Below are 14,618 nucleotides of genomic sequence, written 5' to 3'. Positions count from 1 at the left end.
GTTAGCACACCCTCAGGCCTGCGTGCGTGATGGCATTTATCTCGGAGCTGGGCTTTGTTCTCTGTTTTCATGGCAGCCCACGGAGGAGAAGTGAGTTGTCTGATGTGTTTGTGCAATGGACGAGCAAAGACAAGATGGGAATAGGATGCAGCTGGGAGCTTGGCTCGTTTTTCTGCTCTTTCTAAACTCTCCCCTTTCTCTGTCTAGGAATAGCTCTCAAAGAAGTTTGTCCTTCCCCCATGAGAGCACTGGTGTTTGCTCTGCAGAAGGTGCATATCAGGCACAAGACTCGGGCCCCACCCCATCCTACTCTGACTTTCCATGTCCACCCTCCCCTTTGCAAGGAAGTTGCCGCCATGACCTATTCCATCTACTAATAAAACCCGGGTTGGAGTTCTATGCCAAGATTTTAGGTCTGATGCTCATATTTTCAGAATTTCCATGTCAAGAAATCCCACAAACCTTAGTCATTCCTCACACATAAGTCTACAAATATATCTTTCTCGTGTGCTCTAAACAGCAAGTCTTTTGGCCCAGTTCCCCGAATCCTCTTCTTTCCTTCCTTTTATGTGAAAAACTCTTTGCATAAGTACTCGGTTGCCTGTGCAGTCAAGATGGATTGGGGCATTCCCATCAACTAACCCTTGGCTAACAGGGAGCCACAGCAGTCTGTATGCTGTTAGCTGACGGGTAGTAAGATTTACTTAGCAACTACTCATGTGATTTATTTTAGTGGGTCAGAAGACAGGCGACATCACTGTGAACATAAATCACTCTCTTCCCAGTGGGTACCATTTCTAGAGTATTCTATTTAGTAACATACCAAGCCTCAGAGTGTTCCCTAGAAATATGAATCTAGACAAAATTTCAGTGAATGATGGAGCCATGTACTAAGTGGCCTTCACAGGTCTTGTTTTGAGGGCGCATAGGACTTTGGGGTCCTCTGAACCTGATGTCCCCACTTAGAAACTGAGAGGTCCTTTCTCCCACTGAACTACAGTGAAACATGAATGTGCAGATTAAGGACACATGGGGGATTTAATGTAGCTAGAGGTAACTACACTTAAGTTTTAGAACAGGTGTTCCGATCAGGTGTACTTTAGCCATTCCCATGAGATGCTGAGGGAAGGCAGAGAGACTCTTGGCAAAGCCATAACTTAGGCTTGTAAATGTCTATTATCCCACAGCCCCTCTATTTAGAAAAACATTTAGCTATGGTGAATAACTATTAGTTACCAAATTATGATCAAAAGCCCCTAATTAAGTATCTCACAAAGTAAAAACAACCACCTTCTTAAATGTGAACATGACTGTATTTACTCACTGTATGACCACGCGTCCCAGGCCCATTGTTCTGCCTCCGGGGACATACATGCAGCACCCCCTTTTTGCAGATAGGGCAGAGCCCCCAGGATGTGGCTGATATGCCACAGCCATTATAAGAACAAACACGGTGTCACCTTGTGTGATGTCATCACTTCTGAACATGGAAGTGCAGCTGCCATGGCAGATAGCCCCCCTTAAGTCTACCCTTCTTGGGAGTTAAAGCTCCCAGGAGTGTGAGTCCCTAGTGCCTTCCCCCAGTTAGCCTACCAGCAGCCACTTAAGGAGTTCTTTGGCCCAGTGTGATGATTCAGATTTGTATGCCCCCCCCCCAGGGAGCTTGTGTGTCACAGAGGCTCAAGATGCCACCCCTTCTCAAAGCAACCACAGACCAGCTCCAACCTACACTGATGAATTTCCTAGGTTTGTTCTGCTTTGTTAGACTGGGTTTAGTCACTTAGCCAAGCCCTCAGTGGTACAGTAGAAAGTCATAGAAAGAATGCACAATCCCTTGATGTCCACACCCTGCCCCCCCCCCCCGCCCCCATCCTGCTACCTCCTCTGCACAAGTGGGGAGTCAATGAGCTTTACACAAGAGCCCAAGAGGTTGGTGAAAAGAGAAAGAACATTGCATGCCTGGGGGGTGGAGGGGGAGGGGAGAAACAGGCCCCAGCACTTTGCAGAAGCGTGGTGAATGGAGACTGCCAGGTGACGTGAATCTCACTCTGCGTTGCTGGGCTCTCACATGAGCCTGGATCTTTCCAGGCAGCCCTGTGAGCCTGCTGCCTGGCATCACCCAGGGAGTCTTCTCTCAATGGAGGGATGATCTGTTCTGCAGGAAGCTGTGGGAGACCCAATTCCTGTTCTGCTGCTGGGCAATAAACTTGACAATGAGAAGGAACGGGAAGTCCCCCGAGGCCTGGGAGAGCAACTCGCCAAGGTAAAAAGCCCATACTTCCCTCTTTCTGGACACCGACCCCACCTCCTCACTATTCAGGAATAAGCTCAAGAGCCTTAGTAGGAACTTCTGGAAGCCCCCTTGAAGAGAAGCAATTGAGCAAATGGGAATCTTGGCATCTTAGGAATGACTTGGGTCCTATCCATTTATAACTGCAAAGAGAGGTGAGGTCATAAGGTAGAGCTGCTTGGAGGACACCAGGTAGGAGAACTGTCCTAACCGCTTTTATGTGGAGCATGGACTTACAAGTTCTAAGGAATCGGGAGACTGTTCCCTCTAATCTTGTTCCGATACTGGAATTCCACCATCTGCGTCTCCACTTGATCACTGTTGAGCTTGAAAACCTCACTGTCCACCAGGCAGCAGTGTGGACCACTTTGCTGCAGAATGTGTTTGACGTAAGATGCTTTTGACATAAGGAGCCTAAAGGCTGAGACCTGAAGAAAAACTCAAGAAACATCTATCTCAAAGTAAACTCAAGAAACAAAGTATCTAAATAAGCATCAGCCGTTGTGGCAGCAGGGCTCAGTGGAAAGTGGGGGGGGGGTGTGCACAAGGGCTCCCCCTGTGCTGCTTTCTTGCCTCTGGTTTCATGGAACTGTGTACCTGAGAGGAGTGAGGCCCAGCACCCAGTGATGCACAATTCTTGAGCTGCTTACTTAAAACGGGACTCAACTTCAGAGCCTGAAATGAGCTCAGACGGTAAGAATCAATGGAGAGGAGGGTAAACAGTCTGACTGGTCACTGGGCACCTCCATACTTCTGACATCCAAACACTTTGACGATAGGAGGTCTTCTGTCTGTCTGTCTGTCTGTCTGTCTGTCTGTCTGTCTATTTTGTTTTTGCATTCCACCTAGCTAGAAATCTGCCTGGGATTGACATGAAGCTACTTGTGGACTTTATCACCCTTCTAGCGGATATCCAAGTGTCTCACTGAAGAAATATTAATATATTTGATTACAGAGTGCTGTCCCAGACCCACTGATGGTGTTATATAATATGCAGTATATATGTATTACCTTTCTGAAATTAGAAACTTTGAATTTCCAAATACACATAGAGAAAAATACTTTGGCTGAAGAATATAGCCCTGAATTATGATTATTATCCCATTTTCTTTTCTGTTCTCCCTCTTTCATTGTTGATTCTATTTTCGTATTGAGACAAGGTTTCCTATATCCCAGGATGACCTTGAACTCTATCTTTCTGCTTCTACCTTCAAGTGCTGGGATTCCAGATGTGTGCCAGCATGCTCTATCGATGCCACGCTGGGGACCACACTCAGGGCTTCATAGGAACTAGGTAGGGACTCCACCAAGTGAGCTATGCCCCATGACCCATATCATTTTTCAAATTTTCAATTGGTAAAAAACAAATAAACGCGAAGACAGAGCTGAATGACTCCCTCCAAGTGTGGTAATGATTGGACGAGCAGTTGACGCTGGAAGGCAAGTCCTCCTGTGTTCCAGGCTTAGCTTCTGGGCCTTTCTGTTTACACCTCCGTCCTTGAAGTGGCTTCTTGTATAGACTTCTCCAGAGTCAGCTCTGAGTCTCTAGTGTGGGCAAAGAGAGGTGAGTTGGAAGCCACTATTTTCAAAGCCTCCTGATCTAGTCTTCCCAGTGCCTCAGTCACCTGTCACTAGTCACCACAGACACCCTCGGAAGGGAGAGCATCCAAACAAAAGCTAGGTCCCATTAGTACTGTTGTCATGAAGTAAGAAACCTACTAATGGAAGCGATTACTGGCCATGGGTCCTTGGCCAAGAGGCCCTATATACACAGCAGCACCTCTGCCAAATGAGTGTCGGACAGTTGCCCCATATACCTAGGCTCACAGCCGGGGCAGCCAGGGTACAATCTTACTGGAGCCCTGTGACATCTGTCCGAGGTCCACAGAGGAGCCATGTCCTGTAACAGCAGCTTTAAGTGCCACATTGCTTCTCTAGACTCAGTTTCCCTGCCTGGGAAATGGTGACAGCTTTGTTTAGCCTGGCCTTTCCACCTGCTTCAAAGGTTGATATGAACCTGAAACAAGCAAGTACACCCTTGTCAGAGCTTCAGGAAAGTGGAAAGTGCAAGGCCACACCAGGCTGCTGTCACAGCATTGTTACAGTTTGCCAGTAGTGCCATATAGAACCAGCATCCATTAGGAGCCTAAGGAGAAAGAAACCAGCCGGGTCAGGAGAGGAGGCAAGGCTGCAGCTAGAGGCAGAGGGCTCTCTCCTCGGCTTCCTCTGGTCCCCACACTCCTCCGGCTCCCTCCACATGCCCTCTCTGCTCTGTGATTCCAGGACAACAATTTGATCTTCTATGAATGCAGCGCCTGTTCGGGTCACAACACCGAGGAGTCCCTACTCCACCTGGCCAGGTAGGAAAGGCACCCAGCGAGGAGACATACTGCTGAGCCCAGCTGCAGTCCGCCCGGTTGATGCCTGTCTGCTCTCCCCAGTCCCCATTCAGGACATAGCTGAGCCCCTTTTCCTGTCTTCCTGAGCCCCTGAGTGCAGGCATAACTAGGACTTTATAGGGGAATGTTGGGAGTCAACGCCAGGGTTCTGAAACAGTAGTGCAGAGAAGAAAAGCACCGCTGCCTGATACCTCTCCTGTAGTCAGTCCCTTTCGGTCTCAGAGGCTGCCATTTGCCCAGAAAATACACCTGCAAAGTGTTAGCACTGCCTGACACTGCAGTGGGATTAGCTGAGAGTCATCTTCAGAACAAGTGGAGCTCACATTATGGGCTCTTGGTTGGAGAGCAAGGAACCAGAGAGAGATAGGACTGTGCAAAAGTGAAGCAAGCAGTGCTCCATCATAAAGGCAGGAACCAGGCCGAAAGGACTGGCCACGTAGAAAGACCCAAAGAGCCTGACTACACCAAAAATTAGGGAGACCGAACAACACAGGGGGCTTTTCAACACTCAAGCTTCTGTTCATTCCTCCAGCCAACAAGCACTGAACACTGCCCCGTGTTACTCTCCACACTCACACGGGAGCATCTGAAAGTATCTGACTTTGAGTAATTAAGACTCCAGAACAAGTCTATGGGCTATGGCTTATACCGAGGGGGAAAGTTTTAGACCTTGCTCTGCCACTGACTCATTGACTACATTGGGAATATAAGAAAACCAGTCACTCTGGGCGGTAGTGGTGCACGCCTTTAATCCCAGCATTCGGGAGGCAGAAGACAGGCAGTTCTCTGTGAGTTCGAGGCCAGCCTGTTCTACAGAGTGGGTTTCAGGACAGGCTCCAAAGCTACAGAGAAACCCTATCTGGGCAGGGTGGGCGTGGGGGATCAGTCACACCTTCCCTGCCTAACTAACAGGGTGTGAAAATCAAAGGAGACACAGGAGGCAAGAGTGCCAGGGAAGCACAGAAGAAGGTCTTTCCTGTCATTATTGTCACCTCTCACCTCCTATGTTTAACCTGCGGCCATGGCCACAGGCACCATCTCTGAAGAGTTGACGACCAGTCATGAACATATGCTGAGCTTCAAACTGTGTTTGTTACTGCACTGGCTGCAGAGTCACCAAGATAAAGACACAGTCTCGATCCTTAAGCAAATGTATGTGACCCTGAGTGATAGAGTCACACAGCGAGGGATTAGGGCCAGAGGTTCACCAAGATGACCAAGGGTGGCTTGCCTGCAGAGGTGTCATGACAGGAGGAAGAGTCCATGGTGACTGAGCCCTCTGTCCTCGTAATTATAGTCATGCATCTGTGTGATTAGAGGTAGACTTTAAACATTGGTGCTCAGGTGAGGGCTACTGGTCCCCGGGGCCAGCCCCCAGCCCAGCAGTTTCTCTGCTCTGACACCATCTCTTCTTCTCCTCCAACCCCCCCCCCCACTGCCCAGGTTACTCAAAGAGCAAGAGGACACAGTGAGGAAGGACACCATTCAGGTTGGCCCCCCTGCCAAGAAGAAATCCTGTTGTGGCTGACAGTAGACCCTCCCCAGCCATCCTAACCAGGCCCACCATCATCTTCAGCCAGCAGTTCTCTAAAGGCCAAGGTCACATGGCTACTTGAACCAGCACTTGGGCTCCTATGCAGCAACAGCTGGCAAGGTTCCCCCCTGCCTTGTCCTTGTTGGTGGCTTGCCGCCCCTAATGGAAGGAAGCACCTGCAGCCAGAAGGCTGCCTTTTTCTCTATCTTAAGATCAGCTCCCCCTTCTCATCTGTACCCCAATACCCACTCCTCCCTCCTCCTTCCTCTCCTGCGATATGGAAAGGAGCAGATGGGCTTTTCCAGAAAAGTCACCACGTGCCTTCTCCACCTCCCTTTTCCTCTCTCCATGCCCTCAAGAGTCTCTGTGCTGCAGTTGCCATGGCAACTGTGCAGGGGCAACTTGATGCTACTTGAAGGCCAAAGATGTGCTATTTGGGTGATGCTAGGGTAGCCTGTCTTACTTGGCCCCTGCTCTCCAGAAACCAGAGAGCTGCTCTTGGCACACATGTTATGGACCTTGAGATACTGGAGTGTCTGCTCCCGTTTCCAGGGCTCTCTCTGCTTCTTCCGGAGTTCCTGAACAAAAGGCTTCACAACATCTTCCAGCAACCACTGCAGCCACTGGATCTGTGCTTGGAGTCTCTGCAGTATGCTTCCTGATGAACCTCAACCCTGACTCCAGGGTGAACACTGGGTGACAACTTCATGCCTGGAGTCACACAACAGACGGGCTTCCTACTTAACTTTGACAGAGAAACCAAAGAAAACCAAAAGGGGAAGCCAGCCATGGCTAAAGATGGTGGCCATTTCTGGAGGGTTTAAGTAAGATATGTGTCATTGAATGAAGGGCATTTTCTATGGGTTTCTCCAAACTCTTTGGAAAATCACATTTGATTATTGACAGGGTAGATTGACAGCTAGGAGTGGCAGGGAGGGGGACCCAACACTAGCCCCGTAATTAGTGACTTCACTTTATTTCATTTTCATTTATTCTGGGAGGTTACATTCTTTTTTAAAAAGCAGTTGTGATGTTGGCATTTTCTGGTGCTTGAGAGGTGAGCTGCTTGTAGCTGCTGGCTTCAGCAGAGGGCGCTTGGCTTCAGGGATGACTTGAAGCCTGCAAGGGCCTGTTCCCTGCTGCTGGTCAGCGCTGACTGTCTGGGTGCTTGAAAGCCCATCCTTGCCCTGGACAGAAGGCAGGATAAAAAGATCACAAAGGTCCCTTTTGCAAGCGACTGGCATTTCAAGTCTACAACCAAAGAGCCAGGCATCAACTCCATGGAAAGTGGGTGGCCCAACAGGTGAGGATCATTAAAAGGACAAATTATTGGGGACAATCCCACATAACCAAATAAACAGCGAGCTAAAGTTCCTAGGCATGCTTTATGGCCTCTCCCTCAGACCCTCCAAAGAATGGGAGCCCCCACAATTATCAGGCACATGCCCACCTGCTCTTGGCAGGCTTTTATCTTTTTCTAACCTAGCATTTGCAGGGAGCAGAGAGCCTGTGGAGGATGCTTAACAGAATCCACCCCATAGCTCATAGCTCAGGTCCATAGCTCAGCAGGCCAGCTCCACCCCAGATCCTACCCCATCAGTTAAAGATAGGATGGGTTATTCGAGGCTGGGCAGCTTTCTGCTCAGGTACATAGGATTCCTTGTGATGGCGGAAATGACATAGTGATTTCCTTCATAGGCTGGTCCTGGATCTCAGTCTCAGATTGGAGACAACTCCCAAAAACTCCTTTCCCTAGCAGAAGGGTGTTGGTGGGGGGTTGCATTTGTGGTTTGGAGCATGCAGAAGAGGCATGACAGCCAGTCAGGGGTGTGCTCTCTCTCTCTCTCTCTCTCTCTCTCTCTCTCTCTCTCTCTCTCTCTCTCTCTCCCTCTGCGTGTGTGTGTGTGTGTGTGTGTGTGTGTGTGTGTGTGTGTGTGTGTGTGTGTGTATGTATGTGTGTGTGTGCATTGTGTGTGTAGGGAAGGTACAAGGGAGGATGACCATGGGGAGAGCAGCCAGCTGCTCTGTTTCTGAGAAGAGATGGAACTGGAATTCGTAGAGCAAATGGGCTATGCCTGGGATCCTCTGGGTCCCCAGATGTCATAATGTCCAGCACTATGTCCCTACTAGGGCTATAATTCCTGTTCATAAACAAAGTGCCTTGAAGAGTTTAGAGGACAGAGGGAGAGGCCTGGTGCCAAGCCTTTGGATATGTGGCAAGTTCCATGATTCTTTAGAGGTCCAGGAGTAGGGATTAACAGGGGCAGGGGGCCTAGGTTACCACCTTCTTTAGCCCCACTGTAAAGGAAAGAGAAGAATGTGGGCTTCAATGGGGCTCTGAGAAGTCCCTCGTCCCCAGTTCTCAGCTTCTCCAATTCTTTTTAAGATACAGTGTGGATCTGAGCCATCCTCAGGATCTGTCACCCTGGCCCAGAGGCTGGCAGAGTGTTCAGAAGAACCTCTGGATCCATCCCATTTGCGTCCCTGTTGATTAGCCATCTTTCTTGCTCATTTGTCATAGACTGAAAGTTTCAATGTCTTCCTCACAAGGAACTCGATTACAGGATCAATGGCCATGAAGGACTCAGCACTGTCCCCAGTACTTCACAGGCGTTGGTCACCAGGGTCTGTTTCATTGGTAGCACAGAGTCACCAACAGACCACTTTCCAGACATCTGCCCTGATGGGCACACTTACCAGTACCACCTCATGTGAGCATCTCTCTTCCCAGCCCATTGGCTGGCTTCCATGTCAGAGCTGACTTCTCTCTCGACCTTACAGTCATTTGTTCCCATGGACTCCCAGGGTTGCTGGGTTCCTATCAGGTCCTGTGTTGCAGCAGGGGCCTTTGTTGATGCCAGGCCCCAGGCTGTGTTGTGTCTCCCAGTCCCTCATCAGGACTGGGGAAGCGGCTGAGACCTGGTGCCAGGCCATGGATATTTACCTACGAGTGACCTTGGCTCTTGACAGTCCCACAGCTCCCTACCTTCTTGCCCTTAGCTGACTCATGCTGCTTTGTGTCTGCTGCAACCACAGCCCTATGTCACCAAGTCAGGAAGTACTGCACCAATCTAATGTCCCTAGTGTTTCATTCCTGCTTAGGGTTTGATTCTTTCAGTCTCTCTGGGGTGTTTCATGTTCCTCTGTGAACTTGCAGTCACCCCATCTCTCTGTCCCATTCTTCACCTAACTCTGGACTCCCCACTCTCCTCAGAAGCCCACTCTAGCCAGACCTATGACCTTTGCCAAATGATCCTGCTCTGGGTCTGACGTGAGCAGTGCTCCAAAGGGTCTTAACGGTCTCAGCGAAGGTGCTAACATGTGGTGGCCCAGGGCTCCCACTGTACTTTCACAGAGAACTCTAAGAAAGGTAGTGCTTAGGTCAAAGGAATGAGTCTCTGGTGGAAGAATTTTAAGCCATAATAGTTTATAGGGGTCAATAGTTGGGACCATGCTGCCTTTCCCTCTGTCCCTCTCAGAGATCTGTTTGCTTCATGACTAGGGGCTTTACTGCTAGGTTCAAAAATATACAGATGATGACATCGTCAGTATATAGTGGCATCCTTTGTGTTCAGTTAACTTTTGTCTTAAAGTCTACTTTGTGGTCCCTCTTTTATTTTCTGTTTATATGGTATGTTTTTTTCACCTTCCAACCTGTATATCTTCAAAGTCAGTCTCTTGTAAACAATATAGTTGGTTCATTTCTTTCAATGCATTTCTACTATCTTTTAATTGGAAATTTTAGTTTCTTTATATTTAATATGATTGAGAAATGATTATGTCTGCCTCTTTGCTATTTCATATGTGTGTGTGTATCCTTTGTTTTTCCATCACCACCTTCTTTCCTATTAAATAGATATTCTCTGGTCCATCATTTAATTATCTTACCTGCTTTATTTTTAAAATATATCTTCTTGGTACTTGCAATGAGGGTTACTATTAACATTTCAATTTATAACAATATAGTTGGATCAATAACAATTTAATTTCTTTTATTTAGGGCTTTACTTTTTATTTTACCTGACTGCTAACTTAAGATAGCAACATAAATGAATAACAACAAAAATTAATTAACTGTTTCTTAATTCTGAACTCATTTTGAATACCAAGTAAATCCTAATGTGTGATTTTTGCATGATGTAGCCTTGAGATGTTGCAAGTATCAGAAAATTATGAACCCCTATCTTGGGTATTAGTTTAATAACAACTAAATTTTACTGAGACACAAAATTCTGATTCTTTGTCATTCTATTCTCCTCTTCTTTATGTTGATATATTACCAGCAATTATCTTTATGCCTCTGAGCCTGTCATGTAGATTTACAATTATTGCTTCATGCATTCATCCTTTAGTTTGTCCTTTAAAAGGAGTTATGAGTGGTCAAGGGCAGAGAATAAATGTCAATGGAATGCTCATCTATAAATGGGATGTCTATATCTCACCCTACCCCCAAAACTGAGACCATAAGAGAAGAGAGGATGATAAGATTGTTGAGGAGGACTGGCCCCAGACAGTGTCTTCTGAACATGATAGGACCACTGCACACATGACCTCACAGCTGCTGTGGTTGCCTTCACAAGACCTGCACAAGATCAAGTCAATCAACATCCCAACTTTGGGAGGGGGTGCTCATGAATCACTACCCCCCAACAAGGGGCTGATGGCTTCTGGGGAGGGAGAATCAGTTATCTTTAAGGGTGCAGCCCCTGGGGGATCAACCATGCTCCAGGGGATGGTTCCATGCTTGTGACTATATGGACAGTACTAATTAGACTCGGTGGGTTATTAAAAATACAGAAAAAAGACAAATTGGGAAAGAGTATTGAGGGGGGAGTGAGTTTGGGAGGAGTTGGAGGAAGGATGGAAGTGAATATGATCAAAATATATGTATGAATGAAATTATCAAAAAATGATAAGAATATTTATATTATAAGGAGTATAAAGTAAAAAATGCATTTATAGTCTCTTTCATACTTAACTGTATATTTTTTACCAGTGTGTTTTATTCCTTCATGTTTTTCATATTTTTGGTTCTCTGTTCACCCAAAGGACTCCCTTTAGTGCTTCTCAGAAGGACCTACCTACCAGAGTGAAACTCTATCAGTTTCTATTTATCTGGAAATGGATTAACTTACTCTATTTGGGGGGTATTGTTTGGCCAGATACAAAAACTTTTAGTTGACTTTCTTTTCTCTTTCAGCACTGTGGCTATGCACTCCCACTGTGTCCAGTGCCCATAGTTCCTGGTATGAAATTAGCTTAGCCCCACTGAGGATCCCTTGTATAAGACGTTGCTTTTCTCTTTGTGCTTTCAAAGTTCTTTGTCTTTCATGGATGGATTTCGATGTCCAACTATGGATCTCTTTCCATACATCCTTCCTAGATGATGTTGAATTTCTTGGATGGTTGACTTGGTTGATAGTTTTCCTAAGTTTGGGGAGGTTTCTGTCATTATTTCTTTACATGCCATCTCCTCTGCTTCAGGAATTCTCATTATGCTGTGTTGGTATTCTTAATAGTTACACAGGTCTTTGAAGTTCCATTGTTTCTCTTCATCTCATTTTCTTTGTGTTCCTCAGTATGGAAAACCTCAATTGTTCATTGTTAGGGTTCCTCTGTCTTGGTTGATTTCCTCAACTTGGTAACGTATGACTTACCCTTCCTTTTAGTTCTTCAGGGGTGGCTTCCCTGCAGATCATCTGAGCACATTTAAAATGGCTTACCTTTAGGGTGTTTAGTGGGTAAAAGCACCTGCCACAAAATCCTGATGACCTGAGTTCAAGCCCAGGAACCCATGGTGGAAGGAAAGAACTGGCTCCTTGAAGTTATCTTCTGGCTTCCATATATATGTGTGGCAATTTTGCACTCCAGACACACACACACACACACACACACACACACACACACACACACACACACGCACACACACACACACACCAGTGATGATGATGATGATGATGATGATGATGATGATGATAATACATAAATAATTTTTAAATAGCTTAGATTTCAAGTCTCAAATCTTCCCTGTCTCCTTCCTTCTTCACAGTGCATACAGTGTAGCAGGCATCTGGGCTCACTGTTAGCTCCACCTCTGGGCTCCTTCTCAGCCTCTCCTCTCTTCTGAACTGAGCAAGGGAAGATAGCATTTCAATCTGTGAAACTCTGCCCTCCAACTGAGCTCCTGGAAGCCCTGGGAGAGATGAGCTCCCCTGGGAAGGTTCAGTCCCTTGGGTTGGTGAAGGGATGCTGGTGTCCTCGGATAGATATCCATGTGCCCCCTGCATCAGAGCCAAACCAGGAAGTGGTAGCACACTCCTCTAATCCCAGCACTCAGGAGGCAGAGGTAGGAGGATCTCTGTGAGTTCGAGGCCAGCCTGGTCTACAGAGTGAGTTCCAGGACAGCTCAGGCTGTTACATAGAGAAACCTGGTCTCAAACAAACAAAAACAAAAATAAACAGAGACTATGCAAAGCTCTGATAGGCAAGGACAATGAAAGTAGAGCCCACATGCGCAATGAATCGAATTCCTAAGTGGCTGCTGCTTGGAATCAAAGTGTCTATTTAACTTCCAAATCTGACCCTGGCTCTGGGAGCATGGTGCCTCTCCTCCCTTCATGCTCAGCCAGGATCCACAGGATGAGACTCTATCAATTAACCCCACCCTCCTGGTGGATGGATGAGAGGATGCCAGAGCAGTCAGAGTCTCCAGCACCCTCCTTAGACACCTCTGGTGGTGTTTCTATTAGTGAACATATCCATTACCAGGAGCAGGCACACGGAAGGACCTACCACACGATTCAGTGGGGCCAATTTAATCAAAGTGTCCTACTTAGAAGAATATGGCTGGGAATGTTGGGATTTTGGGAAACCATATGGCGCTTGGCAGAGGACCTGAAATCAATGTGGAAACCGGAGAGCACAGGTGAGGTGATGCCATTTATCATCCTGGCTGAATCGGGTCCAATAACTGACCCTTGTTCCTAGCTGGGACTTCATCAAGGCTATGGCTCACATCCAGAGGGGACTTGTCATAGTACCAGGAAGCTCCCCTCCTTACAAATGAGGACTCTCAGGACCAGTGAGATCTGTGCCGTCATGATGAATTATGACTGGATCCATCTGACCTATAAAAAGTACAACCCATAAAACTCTGCATTCTTAAGCAAAAAACACATGAAGAACACAGTCAAGGGCAATGGGACTGCTACTTTTAATGTGGAAACAAGAACTGAAATGGAGGGGTGTGAAACACAAAATGCTTTGGACTCCGTCATGGATTTTGGAAGGGCAGTGTTGGGTTGTGGCTCAATGCCACGAGCATGGGCTATCGCAGCCCCTCTGTAATAACGCTAGTCAAATGGCCAACCAAAGTGTGTGGCACTCTCCACACATTGACCAAATGCTCTAGAGAATGACAGGCATGGGACTGTGCGATGCTCTTCCCACACTGGCCACAGGGCTCTAGAGAATGACGGGCATGGCACTGAGCTCCCAAGGGTGGGACAATTCATCTTTACTCCTCCAGCTTGGTCTACATGAGCTATTGAGAGCAAAGCATCATTTCTTCATAATAAGCCCCATCCCTGGGGGAGCTGCCGTGCTGTAGGCCCAGGGCCTACAGGCTGGGCAGCTCGGTCGGGGCAGCCTCAGCTGGTTCAAATGAGGTACTCCTTCTGGCTTTAAAACAACATGCTGGGGAGCATTCCAGCTGCTGAGATTCGATTGCCTTTCAGACAGTGTGATGCCCACCAGAGTGCTCCATCTCACCCCCTGCAGCCACCCCAGCTGCTAGTGGCAATCCATTACCCCTGGGCAGCCCAACAGCTCAATTGACTTGGGCTCCATGCCCTGCGCACAGCAGATGCTTCCCTGCCCAGCTCTTCTTCATCCTGGTATGAAACCAGCCCTCCTACCCCACTGTGCCTATCCAAAAGCTTTCTCAAGCTTCCAGAGGCCTGCTCAGAATAAGGCCCTACATATAAGCTGTGTGGCCTTGAACAACCCCTGGTATGGCTCTGAGGACATCTACACATCTGTAATGTAACACTCTTTTACCCATTGTAGACAAGAAATGAAGACAAATGAAAACTCAGGGGGAAAGTCTAGTCAACCGAATGGCTCAAAGCAAGTCATAGTTACTACATTGTCTCCCAGGAAAGGGACCAAAGCATTTGAGGATAGAGAGTGGGGAAAACACACTTCTGCATAACTGAGAAAAGCAAGAGTCCCAGGTAAAAGTGCCTTCAGTTACTTCTTGAAGAACTAACTAAATAGTGTTTCTTCAAGTTCTGAACTTTTCTCTATGAGTGCTGTGCTTCTTGATGCTGTGCTTTGAACCTGTGCAGGCCTGACATCATAAGTCACAAGATGTCCCCAGCAGAATTCTGCTCTC

General features: G+C 47.3%; 1 protein-coding gene across 1 annotated transcript in view; it reads left to right on the top strand.

The window, feature by feature from the left end:
- The window catches only part of Cracr2a (calcium release activated channel regulator 2A), a 115,660-nt gene extending 104,151 nt beyond the window's left edge, over window positions 1-11,509 (top strand). The window contains exons 16-18 of the mRNA XM_027428357.2: window positions 2,162-2,263; window positions 4,574-4,650; window positions 6,133-11,509. Of these exons, the coding sequence (XP_027284158.1) occupies window positions 2,162-2,263; window positions 4,574-4,650; window positions 6,133-6,217 (264 nt within the window). The 3' untranslated portion in view covers window positions 6,218-11,509. The remainder of the gene's footprint in view (window positions 1-2,161; window positions 2,264-4,573; window positions 4,651-6,132) is intronic.
- Window positions 11,510-14,618: the final 3,109 nt, after the last annotated feature.

This window comes from Cricetulus griseus, chromosome 8, assembly GCF_003668045.3.
Source record: "Cricetulus griseus strain 17A/GY chromosome 8, alternate assembly CriGri-PICRH-1.0, whole genome shotgun sequence".
Lineage (NCBI taxonomy): Eukaryota > Metazoa > Chordata > Mammalia > Rodentia > Cricetidae > Cricetulus > Cricetulus griseus.
This window is presented reverse-complemented; position numbering and strand designations above follow the sequence as displayed.